Genomic DNA, 19975 nt, shown 5'->3' on the forward strand with positions numbered 1-19975 from the left:
GTTTTGTAATTTCATCATCATCAAGTTACCGTAAATAACAGTGTCCAATGACTTTTTCAATGATTTTGTTTTTTTGTTTAAATTTCTCAATTATTTAACTAACTTTCTGGCTATTGTATTTATCCACTCGAAATGCATGGCAAAATTGTGAGATTTCAAGAAAATTACTCAATGCTTTCAACAAAAACGTTGAATTAAAAATAAATTTCTTTTAAGTTCAACATTCGTGCGGTAGTCTGGTCATAATGCATTCTATAGGATTTTTTTGTGAATACAGCAAGAATAAGTGAGTAAGTGTTTTTTAACATAATTATAATTTTTTAAATATTATTTAATTTTTATTCACAAATTATTTTTCTTAAATGTAATTTAATGACGTTTTAAAATAATAGTGCAATAATAATTCAAGTTTACGGTGAAATTCAGCTTACACGAATGTTTTTAGTTTATATTCCTTGATAAGTTTTTCTTTGATCATCGGAATTGCCATTAATTTATTAAAAAGATATTCACTACATAAACGCCTCTCAATGTGTTAAATGAAAAAAAAAAAAATGAAAATGAGTGAAATGAAGAATATAAAAGTTATAAACACGGATCTTAAAGACATTGAAAGTTATTACAAATTTAAAAGTTGTAAATAATTTTAAAAATATTAAAATACATTAAAATTTTTTTATCTTTTACAGAAAATATTAAAATAATTTGTTCGTAAAATTTATATAAAATAAATTTGTAGTGTAATTTAACAAATATTCTCAAATTGTCGCATAATTAAGGGAGTTCTGGCAAAAAAAAAAAGAATATATATTAATGCAATAGAATCTCGATTATTTGAGCTGATTGCAATCAACTCGGATAATCGAAAACTCAGTTTATAGACATTAATTTCAAATTATTATTTCTTTTTTTTCGACAAGCCGTTTCCAAAATCGTTTATTTGAAATTATAGAAACAAATCCGAGGTGATATCTGCATTAATATTTTAACAAACACTTCTATTTGTTATTAAACTTTTTATAGAAGGATTCGCGATTGCTGTTGATTTTCACTTTCACTTGGCATTTTCTTCATGATTCTTTGAGCGTTCTTTCGAAAAAAAAAATTATTCCGTTAGAAAACAAGGAACTTCGCAACATATTTAATGGCTATTTTCCAAGAAAATGCACAGAGATACATTAGGATGGAATGTAAAGGTGATTTTTCTTTTTTTTTTCTTTTAATAACGCTCTGTGCTAGAAAAGATTACTTTTATATGACTTTTCACATGAATATAGATTCGAATTTTAATACCCACCTTCAAAAAATTCAGCAATTTTATTTTCCACTTTTGACTACCAGAGAATGTTATGTTTCATTTCAATTAAATTTCTAAAATATAATTATATGTTTAGTCCCTCAAAGCAGAGACAGAGTGGCAAGGGGGCATAGACGGAAGAGCAATAATGATAATAATAATAATAATAGTTTATTACTCATGATTGCATTGTATCTTTATTTATAATATTATTCGATGATAAAAATAATATTTTATACTTTTAATACACTTTTAAAATGGTGTTTAAAACCTTTCTGTTTTTTAAAAATATCTTCCATTTTTGAGTTTTTAATATATTTCATAATTCATAGTTTGATGCCTAAAAATGTTCAAATTAATTTCTGAATAGTTCTACTTCTGTTAAATCCATTATTTAGCTAAATTAATTCCTTAATTGACTATTAAGAGCTCTAAAATGATTAAAATATTCCTTTGTCATCGGCAACCAATACCTGTTTAAAATTCCAGGATGCTAGAATACGAGGAAGTGAAAGAAAAGGAGATTACAAAATTCCTTTCTTAAAACATAGAACATGCGAAGTTAAATAAAAGCATTTAAAATAATATGCTACATTTCGAGCACAAGAATACATTGTGTTAATTTGAAGAACATAAATGCAATTCAATATGAAACAATGCATGATAACTGAAATATATAATTGGAGAAAACATCGTTATTTTATTATTCTGAGTTACTAAAATAAAAGTACCGTGCATACTTTTTATATAAACTATAAGACTAATCTGAAACGTTATATAATATAAAATTTTATACAAGTTAGTGAAATATTTCACTAATATATGAAATATATAAATCAAACAAAGGAAAAAGAGGGATACAATTCCAAATGCGTATATTATTCAGAATATGTTAATACGAGTTTTTAAATATTCTACTGACTATATATAACTTTATTGCGGATTACTTAAACGTAACATTTTAAGATTATGTTGAACAAATAATTTGCATTTTAAACATTAATTAAACACAATCGAAATCATTATAAAATTGTGCAAATTCTCTCTGTGTTTTTATTTCATGGATGTTTTTCTCTCTCAATTTTATTCAGGAATTAAAAAGTAAAGCTTTAATGACAATTTTCAAAAACTTCAGCACGAACTTATCATACACCTTAAAAAAATTTCCACCCCTGATTTGTCTGGATTTGATTTGGGTCAGCTTAATTGATTTTTATAACTGTAAATGATGTGTTCGAATATTTCATCATGCAGCGTTATTGCCAATAATTGCGCTAAATACGAACAAAAAAAGGTCTTTATCTAGATGAAAAATCATAGATAGAAGTACTAAGAGAATTCATAGAACTGTTATATTTTATTTTCATAGTCTGTTTTATATGCTGTTAGTAAATAAAATAATGTTTTTTTTATTTAGTTGGTCGCATTCCTTTTAAGATTAACATTTTAACGCATGAGATATTATTTAGTTTTGTTCTGACTTTCTCATTTTGCGCTGCAATACGAAAAGTTCTTCCTTCAAAGCATATTTAATGTTACTGCATTTTCCCCCTTCTCAACAAATATTGAATAAACTGGACAAAATTCCTCAGATTTCAAATTTCACCTTTTAGGGCTAGAAAATTATTCATTATTCTAGTTCTATATGAATTTTTTTCAAGAACGATCATCTATGCAGAAAAATAATGAGTAAGAAGAATCGTTATATCGATTCTTCTTACTCATCCCTTATCTTAAGAATCTCGTTAGTATAGGAGAGTATAGATTTACAAAATAAAATGAAATATTGATTACAGAAATATGGAAAAAAAAAAAAAAAACACACACACACACACACACACGAAATCTTAAAGATGCAAAAATGCATAAGCCATGACTGGATTAATCCTAATTCTTTGAATGAATCCAGTCTAATAAAGCAATAATTCGAAAAAAGTAATAAGTTTAATTTGGTCATCTGTATAATTGATGATTTCACAAAATCACAATTATTTCAGATTCGGACAATGTAAATTGAGTTTAAACTTCTAACTGCAATGAAAAACAGTTTTTCTTTAATATATGGTATGAAGGATTAAAACTTTCTGTCTTTTAACCAAAATATTTCTGAGACATAAGAATATGAGATTTGATTCATATAATAATTATAAAGGGTGTCCTAAAATTAATGCAAGATTTGAATTTGCCACCATTTGTACAGTAAAGTATTGAAAACCTTATTTGAAAAGACCATTTGATACTTGATAGAAGAAGGTTAATAAAAATGGAACGTTACACGATAGAATAACAATATTTAAAAAATAATGAAAGTTTGACCACCACAATTCGAAAATTTGGGAACTGACCCCCTAGATCGTGCGATTTAACACCATTGGATATGTTTTCGTGGAGTTATTTGAAATAAAAAGTCTGTACCAACCAGCCGACTAGCACGCGTGTATTAAAGTAGGAATTCAATGCTGCAACAACGAAATTAAGCCACATTTATGTAAAATGGTGGGAAATTTTGGCAAAACAGTGCATATATATCAGCAAAGTCATGATGGCTATTTCCTTGTGCGTCATTTCATACATAACTCTATTCTGTTACTTAACGATTCAATAAAAATATAACAATTTAAAGAAAAAAAACTGCTTTTTTTGTTGTTCTATCGTTTGAAGTTCCATTTTTACGAACCCTATACTATTAGCTGTCAAACTTTACTGCAAATTCAAATCTTGCGTTAATTTTAATACATCCTTTACATTTGCCATAGAGTCACATACATTCTTTAATCACACATATGGACTTATTTATTGCATAAAAAAGGGATTACGTAGTTGTATTAGATATCATTGGATAATCTGAAAGAAAAATATGTTGACCTAATGATCTTCTTTGGATGGAAACTATTATCACTATTTTATACCTTATTACATATATTCTGTAATCTGTTCTTTCCCACATCTTCTAACTTTTCTTCGAGATTAAAAGCCAAGCGCCGGGAAATCGAGATATAACAGCATTGTTTCAGATTAAGTTTGAATATTTTTTTGGCTTTTTGAGATACTATTTAAAATAATGTTATCGGCGTCCTTCGAAATATTGCCACATGGTGATCTTTACAAGTGGATGAATATTTTTTGTTACCTTCAACAAAATTGGTAAGAAACTGTGTTATCGAGAGAGATAACGAAGATAATGCGAGGAATTTCGGATAATTTTTGATTTTCGGTTGATATGACACTACTATATAAATTCCTAAAACCCACTATGAAATTAACGATGGACTAAAATGAGAGCGACTTATTTTGATTTATGAAAATAATTCTTAATAATTAATTTTCAATAAAAAAATTTTTAAATTAAGTTCCTTATTAATATTTATCTAAATTTATTAATATAAATCCATTTCTTCCCAATTTAATAGCCAAGATGAAAGCAATTTTAATTACATTGGCTTGTATCATCGGCTTGTGTCAAGCCAAAATTACTTATGAAAACTGCTGTAAGTATAACTCAATTTATACTTTTTTATAATTTTTGTTTCGTTATTTTCAATTTTAATGATATTTCCTGTAACAGATTTATCAATTTTTATTTGCTGTAGTTACCTTTGAAATAGATATTTAAATCGTATCTAAAATATATTATTTTTGATTTCAAATCCAATACATTTTTTTATTTAAGCAGAGAGTGCTATTTTGCTAAAACTATTAAGCTTTCAAGCTTAGAATTCATAATGAATTAAAATTTATTTATTCTCTTAGGAAATGCTTTTTGAATATAATACATTTTAATTCCCATCTTTCAAAATAAGATATTTTTTGGAGTTTTAATTTAGTTTTTGTATAAGAAGTCTTTAAATTAAAAAAATATTATGACAAACGTATATAACAAAACATTTGTCTCACTACATTGCACGTGAAAAAATTTAAATTTAAAAGTACTGTAAGACAAAATGATAAAAATAGAATTTTTTTTATCATAATCTAAATATTATAAATTTTCTAACTGTAAAAAAGGATAATAATGATCTCTAGACGAACAGAAAACATGAAAATCTTAGGAATGATTTTTTGAAATTAAAAGGATTATTGTTCTTCTTTAATTTGCATGAATTAGAGTATATAAATGTCTTTTTTTTTAAATCACAAAAAGGCTCAAAATTAAATTATTTCAAAAATACATAAAATAAAAGAATATCGAAAATTCCGGTTGTTCTGGGACCCCTATATATTTAACTCTTTTACTTATTCAATAATCTACTACGAGTTAGAATATCAAACTAATCAAAACTAAAATATCAAATATATAAATATCAAACTGTTGTATGGGTATGAAGCAAAATTTCATTTTGATCCATTGATTCTTCTTCTTTTTTCTTACAATTCTTCTCTTTATAGAGTAGAAGAGTAGAAGTAAGTAAAATAGTAAAATAAAGAAGAAAAAATAAGTTTAAAGTAGAAAAATTATAGGTATATAAAATAGATGATAGAAGTTAGATCAGACGAAAATTGTCTATTGGAATACATATTATTGGACGAGAAATCAAAACAGGTGCGATTATAGTCAACAGGGAAATTTATGTAAAATCATTGATGCAATATTCCAATATAGAGAAACACGGGATTTTTATTCGTTTAGCTGCTGATAATAAAATGTTCTGACTTCTCTAAAGTAAGAAAAAAAAAAGAGATTAAACCATTTAAAATTAAATTTGGCCTTATATTCTGGCCATCACGATTTGTAAGTGTGCTTAGTGCATTTTGTGCTTACTGAATGAATGAGATAATCAGTTTAAATCACTTAAGAAAGTATTACCTTTCTTCACCTTTTTCTTCTTTCTTTTAATATGAAAATATGTTCTCTTCATAGATTAAGGCAATGCAAAATCTTTTCATTTTTATAAAGTGCATCATATCGGAGTTTTTTTAAAATCCATGTAAACTTTTTCATAATTCTATTCAGAATTTGCTAAACTTGATGAAATACTTCTGAAATTTAAATCTTTCGACTTTTGATTCAACTTTTTTTTTAATGTAATTCAAAATTTGCAAATCATAGAAAGATGGCATTTATCGTATAATGCCATTATACGATACATGAATGGACACATATCTTAATAATATGTTGCTTAATTTTGATTCATTTTAGTCTTGATTCAATGTATATCTTGATTTGGAATTTCTTTGATACTTAATTTAATCACAAATGTTAATATTGCTATTAGATGTAGAAATGAAGATAAATGAAGTTATATTAACTGCTTCTTTTTACATATTTATTTCATAGCTTTTTTAAAAACAAAACCTGAAGAGGGCAGAGTCTATTTACTACTTTATAAATATTCTATGAAAATATAAATGTTCTTTAATAAATATTCTTCTATTAAAAAATATCTTCTTTAATAAGTATTCTATAAATATTCTTATTCTTTAATAATATATATTAATAAATATTCTTCTTTATAAATATTCTATTCGATGAAAAATGAAACGTAGAAATTAATTAGAGCATGCTGAATATAATAAAATAATTTTCTGAGAAATAAGCCAATATTAAAATAACTTTATGAGGAAAGTTATTTTAATAAGCTTTATAGTTGCTTCATAATCAATAGCTTTAGAGCCAATAATAGGCTTTACAGTTGTTTTGTAATGTCATACGTATAATATTAATATTACTTTTAATAAGAAAATATAGAAACCTGAAATAAAAATTATTAGGCATTATACTTTCACTTATAATTAAAATTTTTTTTACAGTAAATATAACTGAGATGGGTAAGTTTGTTTCAACTATTTTTGAGCAACATATAAATTTTGTAAGAAAATATAATTTCTTGCGGAATATTCTACCATAAAAGTAATCGCAGACTTCATTTATTGAGCCAATATTAGAGATTGGAATATTATGCGGCTTCCTGCGTTGGTTCTTAGCTAGAAAAATTTAAATATGTTCTCAGGTGACTTGAAATACGAACACAAATTTGAATAGGAAAGGAATAATATACTTAATAGGTGGCACCTTTTCAGTCATTTTCAAAAGCAGAATGGAATTGCGTTTAATAGTTGAAAAAAATGTTCAAATTTATGAATTGAATTCATTATTTTCCTAAATCGTTCTTTAAGTGGAAATTACCATGATATTCAATTTCATAACGAACATTTTATTATTTTGCTTTTAAAAAGCTCTATTTATTTATTTTCTACATTTTTCTGAAGCTAATCTATATCTATATCTATACTTATAATAAAGCTCAATGTGTGTGTGTGTGTGTGTGTGTGTGTTGGCGCTCTACAGGCCAGGTCATTTGACATACAGCTATCAAATTTGGTACATGTATACCTTAGAGGTCGGGAATGTGCACCTGGGGTCCCTTTTTTTGAAATTTTAATTAGAATTTTAATTATTAATTAAAAACTAACTTTCCCGCCAAAAGAATCTTCCATTTTCCCCACTGCCAACTTTTCCGCCAAAAAAATCTTCCATTATCCCCAGCGCCAAACGAGAAAGGCTTCCGTTGTTTTTTTCTCCCAACAGTAATGAGGCTAGGGTTAAAATTTTTCGGCGGATTATTTCAATCGGTTCTGCTTATTTTCTTAATGTTTGATGCATTTAAAATTAAACATTGTTAATGAATCAATCTTTCAGATTCATTCTGAAGTACTTTTGAATTAAAATAAAACAGAATAAAAGAAATTAAAAATTTCTAATCCGCATAGCGTTACCCCAACTGGCGTAGAAAAAATCACGTATTTGCGTTACGTAACCGGCGAAGAAAATTCACGCATGCGCATTCTGTTCTGATTGTTGCCATGACAACATGTATATGCTTATAGTTTTAAGTACAACGTTTTTTAAGTAGTTTTTTTAAAACCTGTTTTCAACCGTTTATTTTAAACGATTCGTTTTATTTTCTTAGTGTTTGATGCATTTAAATTTAAACATTGTTAATGAATCGATCTGCTCATAATGAATCTAAGAAAATTTTGTTGACCAACTCTTGAGATATTACATAAATTTAAAAAAATATTCTTTAGTGCCCATAAAGTTTAAACGCTGAGTGACTCTATTTTCAGTAATCAGATTATAAAAAAATGCTTTGTTTCAGTAAAAAATATTATTATATTAATTGAAGATAAATTCTTTCCACTTTAATTTAAAGCATAAATTCTACGGGTGCTAACAGAAAATGAGAGAGATACATATTACGTTATGACTGAAGGCCTTTATAATATTATGAATGAATTATATGATAATCAAAATTTGAAGTTTTAAAATATTTTGATGAAGAAGCTATTAAAGTAGAAATTGCATAAAATATTTAATTATTAAAATTTTAACGAACATTAAGATTGGCGAACCGGCTGGTCGCCAAAGGCGGCTAGTAGTAAAATAAACCTTTTCCATCCAACGTATCGAATCTGCTTTTTTGTTTATTATACAAAGAGCAAATAAAATTTTCATCGCATAGGAAATAAAAGAAATTACATATAAAGTAACATCTGGTTAATATATTTATATATATATAACTTATGCAGGTTAGATAGGAAAAGTCAAATGCTTATGTAATATTGAATTTTCCTTTCATCATGTGTAGTATTTTATAAAAATAAATATATGTGTAGCATTTTTATAATACAAATGTGTACATGTGTACATATTCATTATGTGTAGTATTTTATAATACAACTGTTGAACGATTTGGAGTTCAATATTATGTTACCTTTTGTATGTGTTTAACAAGTATAGAATATTTATGTTTTTGTATGTAATTTACAATAACGTTGATCATTGTATTATGGAGATTACATTATTTGTTGCTTAATATTAATTTTCATTACTTTACATTCGTTTCAGTGAAGAAAGGGAATGAAGCAATTGCCGAGCTCAGACATTTTGAGGTTTCTCCTGATCCTCCCTCTTTCAGTAAAAATGTGACAGTCACATTGGATGCTGAACTCTTCAAGGACATGCCTGAAAACCTCATGATCAAGATGAATATCTACAAAGTCACAGGAATATTTAGTATCCCTATTCCAGCACCCTGCCTTATGGGAGTTGGTTCTTGGTATGTTGAACACTTTCAAATCATTATAAGATTGTTTAAGTTAAGGCAAGTTAGCAGTTATAATAAATTGTTATATTCCTAAGGGTGAATATTCAAATTTATGTAGTAAATGCAAATGTTTTATGCCCTTTTAGGATTTTCTGCTTGTAATATTGTTCTTTGTAAAGTAAGAAACAAATGAACCGAATAATTCTTTCACAATTAATGGTCCTTCTTAATTTGTGCTCTTTTATAATATAATTTTGTTCTTATTTTATAAGTTTATCCCTTTTTTTTTGCTTTCCTGAACTTTGCTTTGTTTATTTATTGTCATCTTTTATTTGCATTAGAATTATTCGTGTTCATCATTATTAACAAATTAATTCAATTATAAATTATATTAACACTTTAAAAATGTATATCATATTTTTACTTTTTAACTTATTTAAGATTTATTTTTTATGAATTAATAGATAAATACATACAAGATTTCGTTGGGAAAAGCTTTTAAGTTTATACAATACAAAAAAAAAATGTTTTAAAAACCTCTATTTGAATTTTCGCAACTTATTTTTTAAATATTTTAAAACTATTCAATGAAAGAATAAATTTTTTGCTTATGATAGTCGCATTGCGCTTCAACATTAACGGTTTAAAGTTGAATAATGACGCATTTTTCCATGTAAAATCTTGCGCAAAATGTAAATACCGTATAAAACTTTAAATCACAGATGCATGCAGACTGTATTTGACAGTGCAGGGCTGTATCTAATATTTAACGACCAGCGAAGTTCATTGTGATGTCACATAAACGAACTCTATTCCAGGATGATGAGAAAATATAGGCTAGGCAACAAAAACATTTCTTCAGACAGAAATTTAAAAATAGATCATGATCTAAACAAAATGATTGAGATAATAAATTCCGAATTACTTAAATGACAAAGTTAAGTAATGATTGGGTTTTTAATCTTTATTTATAATAAAGACGAACATGTGTTTGCGTTTCGGAACGCAAATATACTTTGCATGGTAAAAGTGTGCACCCGGGAATATTTTTTGAAATTTTTATTAGATAATTAATTAAAAATTAAACAAATGTTTTAGAGACAACTTCCGAAAAAATATAGTACAAAAATGATTTTTACATCATCTGAAAATTCGAAAGATTACCATTTCAATGATTTCGATTTTTAACATACGAATTAAATTTCTATATTTAATCAATTCAAAAAATATTTTTAATATATTTTTTCCAACAAGAATCATAAGAATTCTGAATGAATATTAAACGAATTACTAATGATAATAAAAAAAAAGACTTAAGAATTCTAGAAGAAGGCCAACACTGTTGATAAAAATCACTATTAAAGAGGCAGATATCCTTTCATTTTTGCTTCAAAATTCAAATTATTATTCTGTTTCTAACATATAATATTATTGATAAAGGAAGCTTCAGGAAAGAAAGTAATACATTAAATGTAATGAAGACTTGTAAAAGATTTTATATTTAAAATACTGTTAACATGAAAAAAAAAGGCCAAATTTTACATTGTTTTATATTAAAAATTAAGTTACATTGTTAAAATGTATCCATTTTTTAAATGAATTTTAAGACAGCTGTTAAGAAATAAAGAAAATGCATAATAAAATGAATAGAACGGCGTCAAGCTTCTAAGTATGAACCATATATCTATCAAAATTTGAAACTTAAAAATTTTTAGTGACTATTAATCCCGGTGAAGCAGTTGGTCATCAAAGACGGTTAGTAAAGAATATTCTTATTTTTCTAAATTTATATTAATTTGAAATAAATTCAGATCCAATAATTGCCGTAATAACCACATACATCCTCTTCCCTTTATTTTATATACATAGTTTTCTGTAATTTAGATAGACGCTAGCTGACCTAAGTTGTTGATCTGAAGAACACGGAATAAAAAAATTCTTTATTTATTTTTGTATATAATTTATTAATATATGGCAATCAATCTAATAATTTATTTATATATAGCAATTTAAAGAGATTTTGTTATTATTAAAAATTTTACACTTGGATATTAAACTTATTCCATTATGGAATGGTGACTATTTCACTCTGAACGTTTTTTATACTCCGTTATTCGTTTTTTTTACCTAAATTAGTGAAATAAATTGTTTAATTTTTATAGTTTTATTTTCTAAACTGTATATATCTGTATATAGTTCTAAAGCGTTTGGCACATTCAACAATAACATTTCAGAATCTTACTTTAACATTTTCCTTTTGCCATTCGTTTTTGATTTTATAATTATTATTGAACTTCTGATAATCTCTTCAACCTCATCAAAAAGCATTCATGTCGATGAATAATATTGCTAGGCTTACACAAATGCTTACAAAAAGAATGCAATTATTTTGTTTAGATTTAATTTCACTATTTTGCATAGGAACACGACTAGTTGATTTACTTCCGTAGTTACTTAAAACGTGCTTCCGTTGACTTACTTAATACGTACTTCCATAATTGTATATATTTCGTCTGAGAGCGATGCGTATGTAATCTGCTCTATCAATCTTTGTATTTATGACAAAACTATTTTTAATTCAAAACACTCCGAGAAAATAAAAACTAAGCATCAAAACATATGGAAATAAACACTAGAAAAACGAAGTAGGAGAAGATAGGTTAATAATCCATAGTATAAAGATAATATATAAGAATACAGAAGATACTAAAAACTATAAAAAAAAATCAATTTAATTTTATAATGTTTTTAAATTTGATAATGTTTTAAACTGGCGTACTATTTGTAAACTGCGATATACGAATAAAAAAAAAATCATTCAAAATATTCTACAAACGTTGGGATATTTTGTTGATTTGGAATATTTTGTTGATTTTTGAAGAAACCAAATTCGGATTGTTGTTTCTTCTTGAGTAGCAGGTCTTCACTTATAAATTGAGGTTTAAAATTTTATTTATATTTTTGATTTAAAATTAATCGAAATACTTATATTTTCTCTTAAGGACTTCGGAGCATATTATTGCACCAAAATAATTTTAACATCGCATAAAAATTCAAAAAATAAACTTTTTGGTGATATTAGTTTTATTTTTACATAATGCTTTCTCTTATTTTAATCAGTTTTTTTGAAAAACATTTTAGGTGTATTTACAACAATATTTTCATTTCTAAAATTATTTGTTTTATACTTAAATGTGTTGAAACAAAATTAAAAACATTTTTTGTGCGTGCATTTTCTTTATTATATAATTAAGAGTAAATTTCAAAAATAAAATGAAGATAGCCAATATCGTATTGAATTTAAGATTTGAATCTCCTTTAATTTTCCGTTATTTTTCTTCACCTTTAATTTCCCCTTTATTATCCAAATGACCACAGACTTCATTTCTGTAAATATTGCATTTTCCCTGCACTGCTTTGTATAATACTTTATATTTTTTAAACGTTCCTGTATATAGTTCTGAAAGAATATGTTGAAAATAGTTAAACTTTTGACTTTATTTCCTTTTAGTACGACCCCCTATTGCACATTTTTGGAAAAATACAAGGAGCAAGCTTGCCCTTTCTTCCCCGAAGGTGCTTCATGCGATTGCGATATCAAGGCAGCAAAATACGGAGGAAACAAAATTACTATCGTACCACCAAATCTTGGACCAATCATCAAATTTGTTGCATCGGTAAGATTCTGCTTTAAAATCTATGCTTTGTGACAAATGTCGATATGTTTAGTGTTATGAAATGCAAAACGTTCTATCATACAACCAGAAAAAACAAAAGTTACTGTTTCATTTCACTTAATTCAGAATTTTTAAAAAATCATGCTAAATATTTTTTTAAAGTTAGTTTTTATAATATTTTTTAAATGTAAATAGTAAAGAGCATTTGGCATTCCTACGTTAGCAATAATAATAATATTACACGTAAAAATTATTTTGGATTTCTAGGTACTTTTTGTTTTTCCATTGTAAATCTGAAAGTCGACTGATTTAATAAGAGGCCAAAATTTTTTGTGTATCTGTGTGTGAACCATTTTGTGTTCAAAGTGGAGAAAACGTTCTGACAATTATTGTCCATTTCCTTTAATTTATTCGATTAAACTGTTAAAACTTTTCAAAATATTATTTCGAGGTCATGAAACTCAAAACTAACTTGAGCAAATTAAACAAGATATAGGGTATGTATGGATATCAATCCAATCGAAAAAAAGTGATTTTTAATATTTTAAAATATATTATAGATTTAATTTAGAAAGTGGGGCATAATATGTACAATAGAAGAGTTAAGAACTTGTTTTGGCTTTTGATGTATTTTGTTCAAAACAAGTTTTCCTGTTTCAAAGAAAATCTTAAATATAATGGTTCTCTCAAACGGACTTTTGTAAATATTTATCTTTTAAATAAGATTGGCGCAATTAACATTATTTGTTACCGTATTTAAACTACACAATAACTAATTTGGGAGGACCTCTCAGTTTTGAATCATAGAACGAGGATGAAGGATAAGGCCTAAACAAACAACCCATTCTCCAAACTTCCATGGCTCATGAACATGAAGACATTAAACCTCAATGGCAAATTTACTAATGTACAAAATGTTGGCTTTAGTACTTTTTTGTAAAACCTTTTCGCAACACTTAATTCTACTTTTAATGAAATTTTAAAGAGTTAATTCTACCATTTGTAATATGATGATTTTCTATTCATTTCACTTTTTTGATTAAAAATATTTATTTGTTCAATTCATACTATATAAAATATATGAGTTATATAAATTTTTTTTTGCTTTTCTTTTACTTAAAAGACATAACAATTGATAAAAATCCCATATAACATTATTTGAGACATTTTTTAGTACTTTTATTTTTATCTCCATTCACTACTATCACGTTTTTTATAGATATTTGCAGAAAACAACAATACAAAATATCCGTTGCAAAATATCCCTCCTTCCAGAGCAAAAACAACAATAATTCACAAAACCTTTTATCTTTTCTTACTATAAGATTTTAGGTAGCGTTGTGTTTCACAACTGATAAGGAACAAAAACGAAACAATGTTATCGATTGTTGCAACCTTATAAGAATCTTTTAGTTGATTCAGTTTTAATCACGTGTCATTTTTACTGAATAACATCATATAAAAACAATAAAAAAATATTGAGAAATATCAAACAAACAGAAAAAAGGTGTTATATTTTCTTCAAACATTCGATTCAATAAAATGTTTTCAAAGTTCCTTTTAGAGCTGATCTAGTTTATCAGCTTTGGAAATAGAATAAGTTCTAGAGCATTGTAACAGAATGATATAGAAAACCAAATTTATCCCTAAAACATGGAAAAGAATGTCCGAAACCCCATTTAATTTTCTCCTAATACACGCCAAATGCCTCGCCAATTTAGGAATCATTTTCCCATTTGTCTTAAAGAAGAGTTTGTGATATTGCAGCGCAACGTAGGTCAATGTACATTTAAATATTCGTTTTCAAATATAGTCATTTTTATCCTATGACTATGAAGTCTCATAAATTTGAGTTAATTATAAAATCTAGGATAGCATTTTGAAATTTTACGTTAAAAATTCAGAAAATTTGTAATTATTGATTCTGAAATTTTCTAGTTGATTGTACTAGTTTTTAATTTAAAAAAAACTGAAAATAATTTAAAAAAAATAGAAACAATTAGTATTTGATTAATAATAATCCTGCACGATATATCTATCCCCTACTTTTATGTAACCATAATTTCAGAGGAAAATTCATTTTTTCTAAATAAGTAAATATTTTTTTAGCTGTAACGATGGCTCATTTCTATAATGCACCAATTAGAGGTTTTAAGGAATTTACATTTCAAAGTTTAAGGTTGCCCTTAAGATTTCATTTTACATCACTTATGCTTAAAACTCATAAGCTGTAAAAATCAAGATAAAAGTTGTTAATGCAAGCATAATTTTTATTTTATAAAATTACTGTTATTATAGAAAATTATTTCTCAGATGAGGTTTCTACTAGTTATTAGAAATGTGGTTGCAATAATTTTAATAAAATAGTATCATGAATTAGTTGACAAAAAAAAATCGTATATCAAAATAGTACAACACTGGTTGTAAGGATCCCAGTTAATGAATAGTTGTTATGGTTCGGATGGACAGCCATTTCTGTGAATGGCTTCACACCTTTTAAGAAAACTTTTAGGAATTAAAAGAAGTAGGTAACTTTCTCAATCGATTTCTCTGATTTGTTTGAAAAAATAAATAAATAAAGGTGAATGAAAATGTAGATTATTCTGTAAATGTAAATGTAAATGTAAATTATTTGATATACCGAGGAAAGGGGTCTTAAGGATTTGGAATAGCGATGTTTTGATAAATTTACGTGAAAATTAAGATATTATACACATTTTAAATTTTGAACATTCTGTGAAGTGTTGGATATTAAGAGAATTGCAACAATAGTTTTTCTTTTCTATTTTAGGGTAACTTCCGAATCGAACTCCGTTTCGTGGATAAGAGCACCAAGAAAGAACATCTCTGCTACATATTCAAAGGAAAGGCTCTACCATAAAAAGGAAATAGGATAATGGAAATTTAAGTTATAGTGGACTAAGGACCTTGTATATTTGTTTGTAAATAACTACTCAGTCCTCTCAAACGGTTTGAAAAAATCATTATAAATGTGGACTAAGTACATAACCTTCTGTTAAATAAAATAAATAAAAGTGTTATTGGATAATTCTTCTTGTTTTGACTTTTAGTTATAAAATAAAAAATCATTTGACCTTCCAAAAACCATATCAAATTTTTCTGAGAGCTAGATAATTAATTTCTTTGGTATACATTAGCTCCTATTTTTTCCCCCAAAGAAAGAAAATTCGCTTTAAATTCGTCTTTGTTTTGATTATAACGATTTAATTTGATGTACAGCAGAATTCCACACATCCGGATTAAGAACAGATTCGATGCAGAGAGTTGGATAAATAGGGAAAGAAATAAAATTATTTCTAGAAAAAAAGAAACAGAATTCACATAACGTTTATTGCAAAAGTAGGAAAATTACAATAATAAATTATAAACCAGCTGGCGACATTCTTACATGATCCACAATAAAGATATTACCCTCCGCACAATGATATTAACAGCTGTCTATGTCGTTTATCCTAAGGCCCCCCCCCGCATAAAATTTTGGATCTGTGTCCTTAAAAACCACGATTGCTTAGATATTTATTTTCAGAATTGCGCATGAATTTTGAATGAATTTCCAAGCACGAATTTCGTGCTTCATAGAATAATTAAAAAAACCAAATGTGAAACAATGACACAGAATTGTAATTGTAGGAACAAGAACATGTCCCAAATTTCATTTATCTGATTGCATTTTTATAATCACGTTACTTGCATGGAAACGTACAGACTGAAAGAAACCAAGTGTTTTGATTGATTTGATTCAAAATTTGATAAAAATCTATTCATAAGCTGCTAAAATTGTGTACCGAATTCCATTTATCCAAGTCTTTGTGATTTTGAATTACTGCTATAGGACTGCTGCTGCTCTCGCACAGATTTAGTTCAAATTCTGAAAAAAAAATTTCGCTTTAGATGCTGAAATCTCAATTACCTAAATCATCCATTTCTGAATTATCGCATTTATATGCACACGAAAGTACAGATATGCAAATAGTCAATCCCTAGACGGATTTGTTTCAAAATTTGATAAAAACAACTTTAGATGCTAAGTCTGAGTACCAAATTTTTAATTTATGTTTTGTAGGTATCTGTTCATTTGTACTCGAACAGTCGCACTTCCTGTAAAATGGATTGCGTTCAATTTTTGACAATAAAGTAACAAATTTAGCGTTAAGGACCGCATACCAAATTTCATTCGTCTAACTCAAAGTGAAAGTAACTCTAATGTGAAAAATGTTTTTCGGAGTCAAGATTGTCGAATTCTGTGTCGATTACAATACTTCATCTATACTTCATATACGTACTCTATACTTCGTAATCTTTTACAGATATTTTTTTTCTGTGATATCCCAGAACATACTTTCTATACACAAAGTAAGAAACAAAGTATAACAACAGTTAAATGACAACAACAATTAAAAGTCTTTCTATGGAACTCAAAATATCTTATAAACTAATGGAGTTCGGATGATTTCAATTATATTATACAATCAATAATTAGAATATTACTAAAAATATTCAAATATACGATTAGCTTTAACTTCTTATTATCAGAACCTAATTTCAACTGACGTTCATTTAATTTTGATAGAGTAATTTTTGTTAACAGAATAAATATTTGCAGAAAAAATAATTAAAGGTGATTCGAATGCCTTGTCCGAAACGTCGTATATTTCAGAATTGTTTCTCTAATTTTTTAAAAGAATTATAAAGCAAAAATAATGTGCACTTACAAAAATATATTTAATATAGTCTTAATATATATTAATAGTAATAAAATAAATAATAAATTTATATTAATAATAAAATAAAAAAGCACTCATGTAAAATGTTCTAAAAATATTTTTGAAAAAATTTATTAAAATAAGAGAGAAATTTTGTGGGGAGATAAAATCCATGGCACTGAATAATTTATTTTTTAAATTTCAAAGTAGTGTAAAAATGTTTTTTTTTTCTGTGTGTGTGTGCGAAATAATACGCTTAAATTATCAAGGAAAAAATTCAAAGTTTTTATTGATTTTTAAAAATCTAATAGAAATTTGAAAAAAAATAAACTTTTGTTAATGAACACTTAATACTAAAGAAGTTAATATTTTCCTAATTCGTCATCTCGAGGACCAGTTGTCTGCCCTCTAGATTTGATTTTTACAGACAATATGCCAGAATATAATCAGGTTTTGATGGAAACGGAAGTACTGTAAAGTAAGGAAATTGCGAAAAGTAAGTAAAACGCAGGCCATCGTTCACCAATATAAAATTATCTTAGGTTTTTATATAAGCATGAAGCTGATTGCCATAGTGTGCATATTCAAACAGATCCTTCTGAAAATTTTCTTTTAAGTCGGATTCTCAATTGAGCGGTGACAATAGCCTCTGTATATTGTCATTTATTAAATTGTATATATAATAATTGAAAAAGATCTTTTAAAAAACTGCATATTTTCAGTTTTTTAAAGCATATCTAAAGATAATTGAACAGCTAAATTTAACCAAAATGTCGAGTAGGTAGATTGGTTAAATTTAGCCGAGATCTATAATTCTAATACTAAAACTTTATATCTAATTTAATGTAAATAACTCATTTCACTTTAAAATGATTTTATTTCGAGATAGAAATAATTATAATAGTAATTTTTGTTTCTAGCCTCTTATTTTATAGGTTCTTTTGCCATTATAATTTTCTTAAATAACGCCCAATGCTATAAAAATGAAATTTTCTCCTTTGTTGGGATTAAAATCTGTTAAATATTCTCACTTCCAAACAATATTTCACATGAGAAATATACTTGTTCCATTTGAACATATTATGATATACTTACAATCAATTATGTTCATTTAAATTTTCATTTCCATAAAATTGAGTTTTTTATAAACATCATTTTGTTATGAAATTCTTCGGTAACGTTTTTTTAACCAAAAACTTGCTTTCACCAGTTATGATGTTCAAAGTGCTAGTTCGAATTCCAAAGACTTTTTACATTAATTTCAAGAGCCAATTTCTGTGATTCTGATATTTAAAGTCGTCCAGATATCAGGTGAGCATAATATAGAAAGAATATAGAAAACTTATCTAAATCAGGGTAGCTTTCAATCGAATACTGCTCTATCATATTGCAGGCTGATTGGGAATAAATAAACGCTGAATTTCTTGACTTCCCATGCACGTACTTGTGGCGGTAAGCAAATAAATAAATAAAAGAACAATATAATTGAACGAAAAAATACATTATTTTCTATTTAACACAGCAAATAAAAAGTCCGAAGCTATGGAAAATATAGCCTTCAAAGTACAAAAAAACAAACAAAAAAAAACATTATGAATTATGCAATAAACTTTAAGCAAACTTATTTAACGATATTTAGTATAAAATGATGCAAACAAAAGCTAAACTTTAAAACCTTGTTTTCTTATTTCACATAAATGATGTTGTCGAAGTACAGATTTACAACTGATAGTTAGCTTAAAAGAATTTAAAATACTTTGTTATTAACGATTAAGCACATAAATCAATCTTTAAAGAGAGCATTTGTAAAATTATTGTTCACAAATGCTCTCGATTAGATGCGATGAAAAATTTATTTCATATTTATCTTGCAAAATTCTTTGATTTTTAGAGTTTTTCCCTGTCAAATTGATTTTGATTAATTATAACTGTTTGATTGTTTTTTTGCAAGATGATATGATTTTACTGATAACAATATCAACTTGTCCATCTTTTCTATCTGAACATATCTCTATTTATTTACTTATCTTCCTCTCTCTATTATTTTTGTCTGTGAACACAATCTTTGTACATAAAAGAGATAAAAGAAAGGGAGTAGCTTCTCGAACAATTGTTTTCTTTTCAATGAACTGTTCGTTCTAGAACTGGAATTCTTAAACCTTTTCTTTTCACTAATTTTCTTCTGAATGAAAAGATTTTTGCCACCTCATTTTCTTTCAAGATATTTATAGA

At 26.5% G+C, this 19975-nt stretch overlaps 1 protein-coding gene across 1 annotated transcript; it reads left to right on the forward strand.

Annotated features, from left to right (window-relative positions):
- Positions 1 to 4542: 4542 nt before the first annotated feature.
- On the forward strand, positions 4543 to 16068 carry LOC129969472 (ganglioside GM2 activator-like). Its single transcript, XM_056084056.1, has 4 exons — positions 4543 to 4785; positions 9144 to 9354; positions 12854 to 13019; positions 15811 to 16068. Exons 1-4 carry the CDS (start codon positions 4713 to 4715, stop codon positions 15898 to 15900), a joined length of 540 nt encoding a protein of 179 aa, XP_055940031.1. The 5' UTR covers positions 4543 to 4712; the 3' UTR covers positions 15901 to 16068.
- Positions 16069 to 19975: the final 3907 nt, after the last annotated feature.

This window comes from Argiope bruennichi, chromosome 5, assembly GCF_947563725.1.
Source record: "Argiope bruennichi chromosome 5, qqArgBrue1.1, whole genome shotgun sequence".
Classification (NCBI taxonomy): domain Eukaryota; kingdom Metazoa; phylum Arthropoda; class Arachnida; order Araneae; family Araneidae; genus Argiope; species Argiope bruennichi.

Coding starts and splice junctions, on each gene's coding strand:
- LOC129969472 (XM_056084056.1), top strand. CDS start 4,713: ATGAAAGCAATTTTAATTACATTGGCTTGTATCATCGGCTTGTGTCAA. Junction 9,355..12,853: donor CTTATGGGAGTTGGTTCTTG/GTATGTTGAACA, acceptor ATTTCCTTTTAG/TACGACCCCCTATTGCACAT. Junction 13,020..15,810: donor TCATCAAATTTGTTGCATCG/GTAAGATTCTGC, acceptor TTTCTATTTTAG/GGTAACTTCCGAATCGAACT.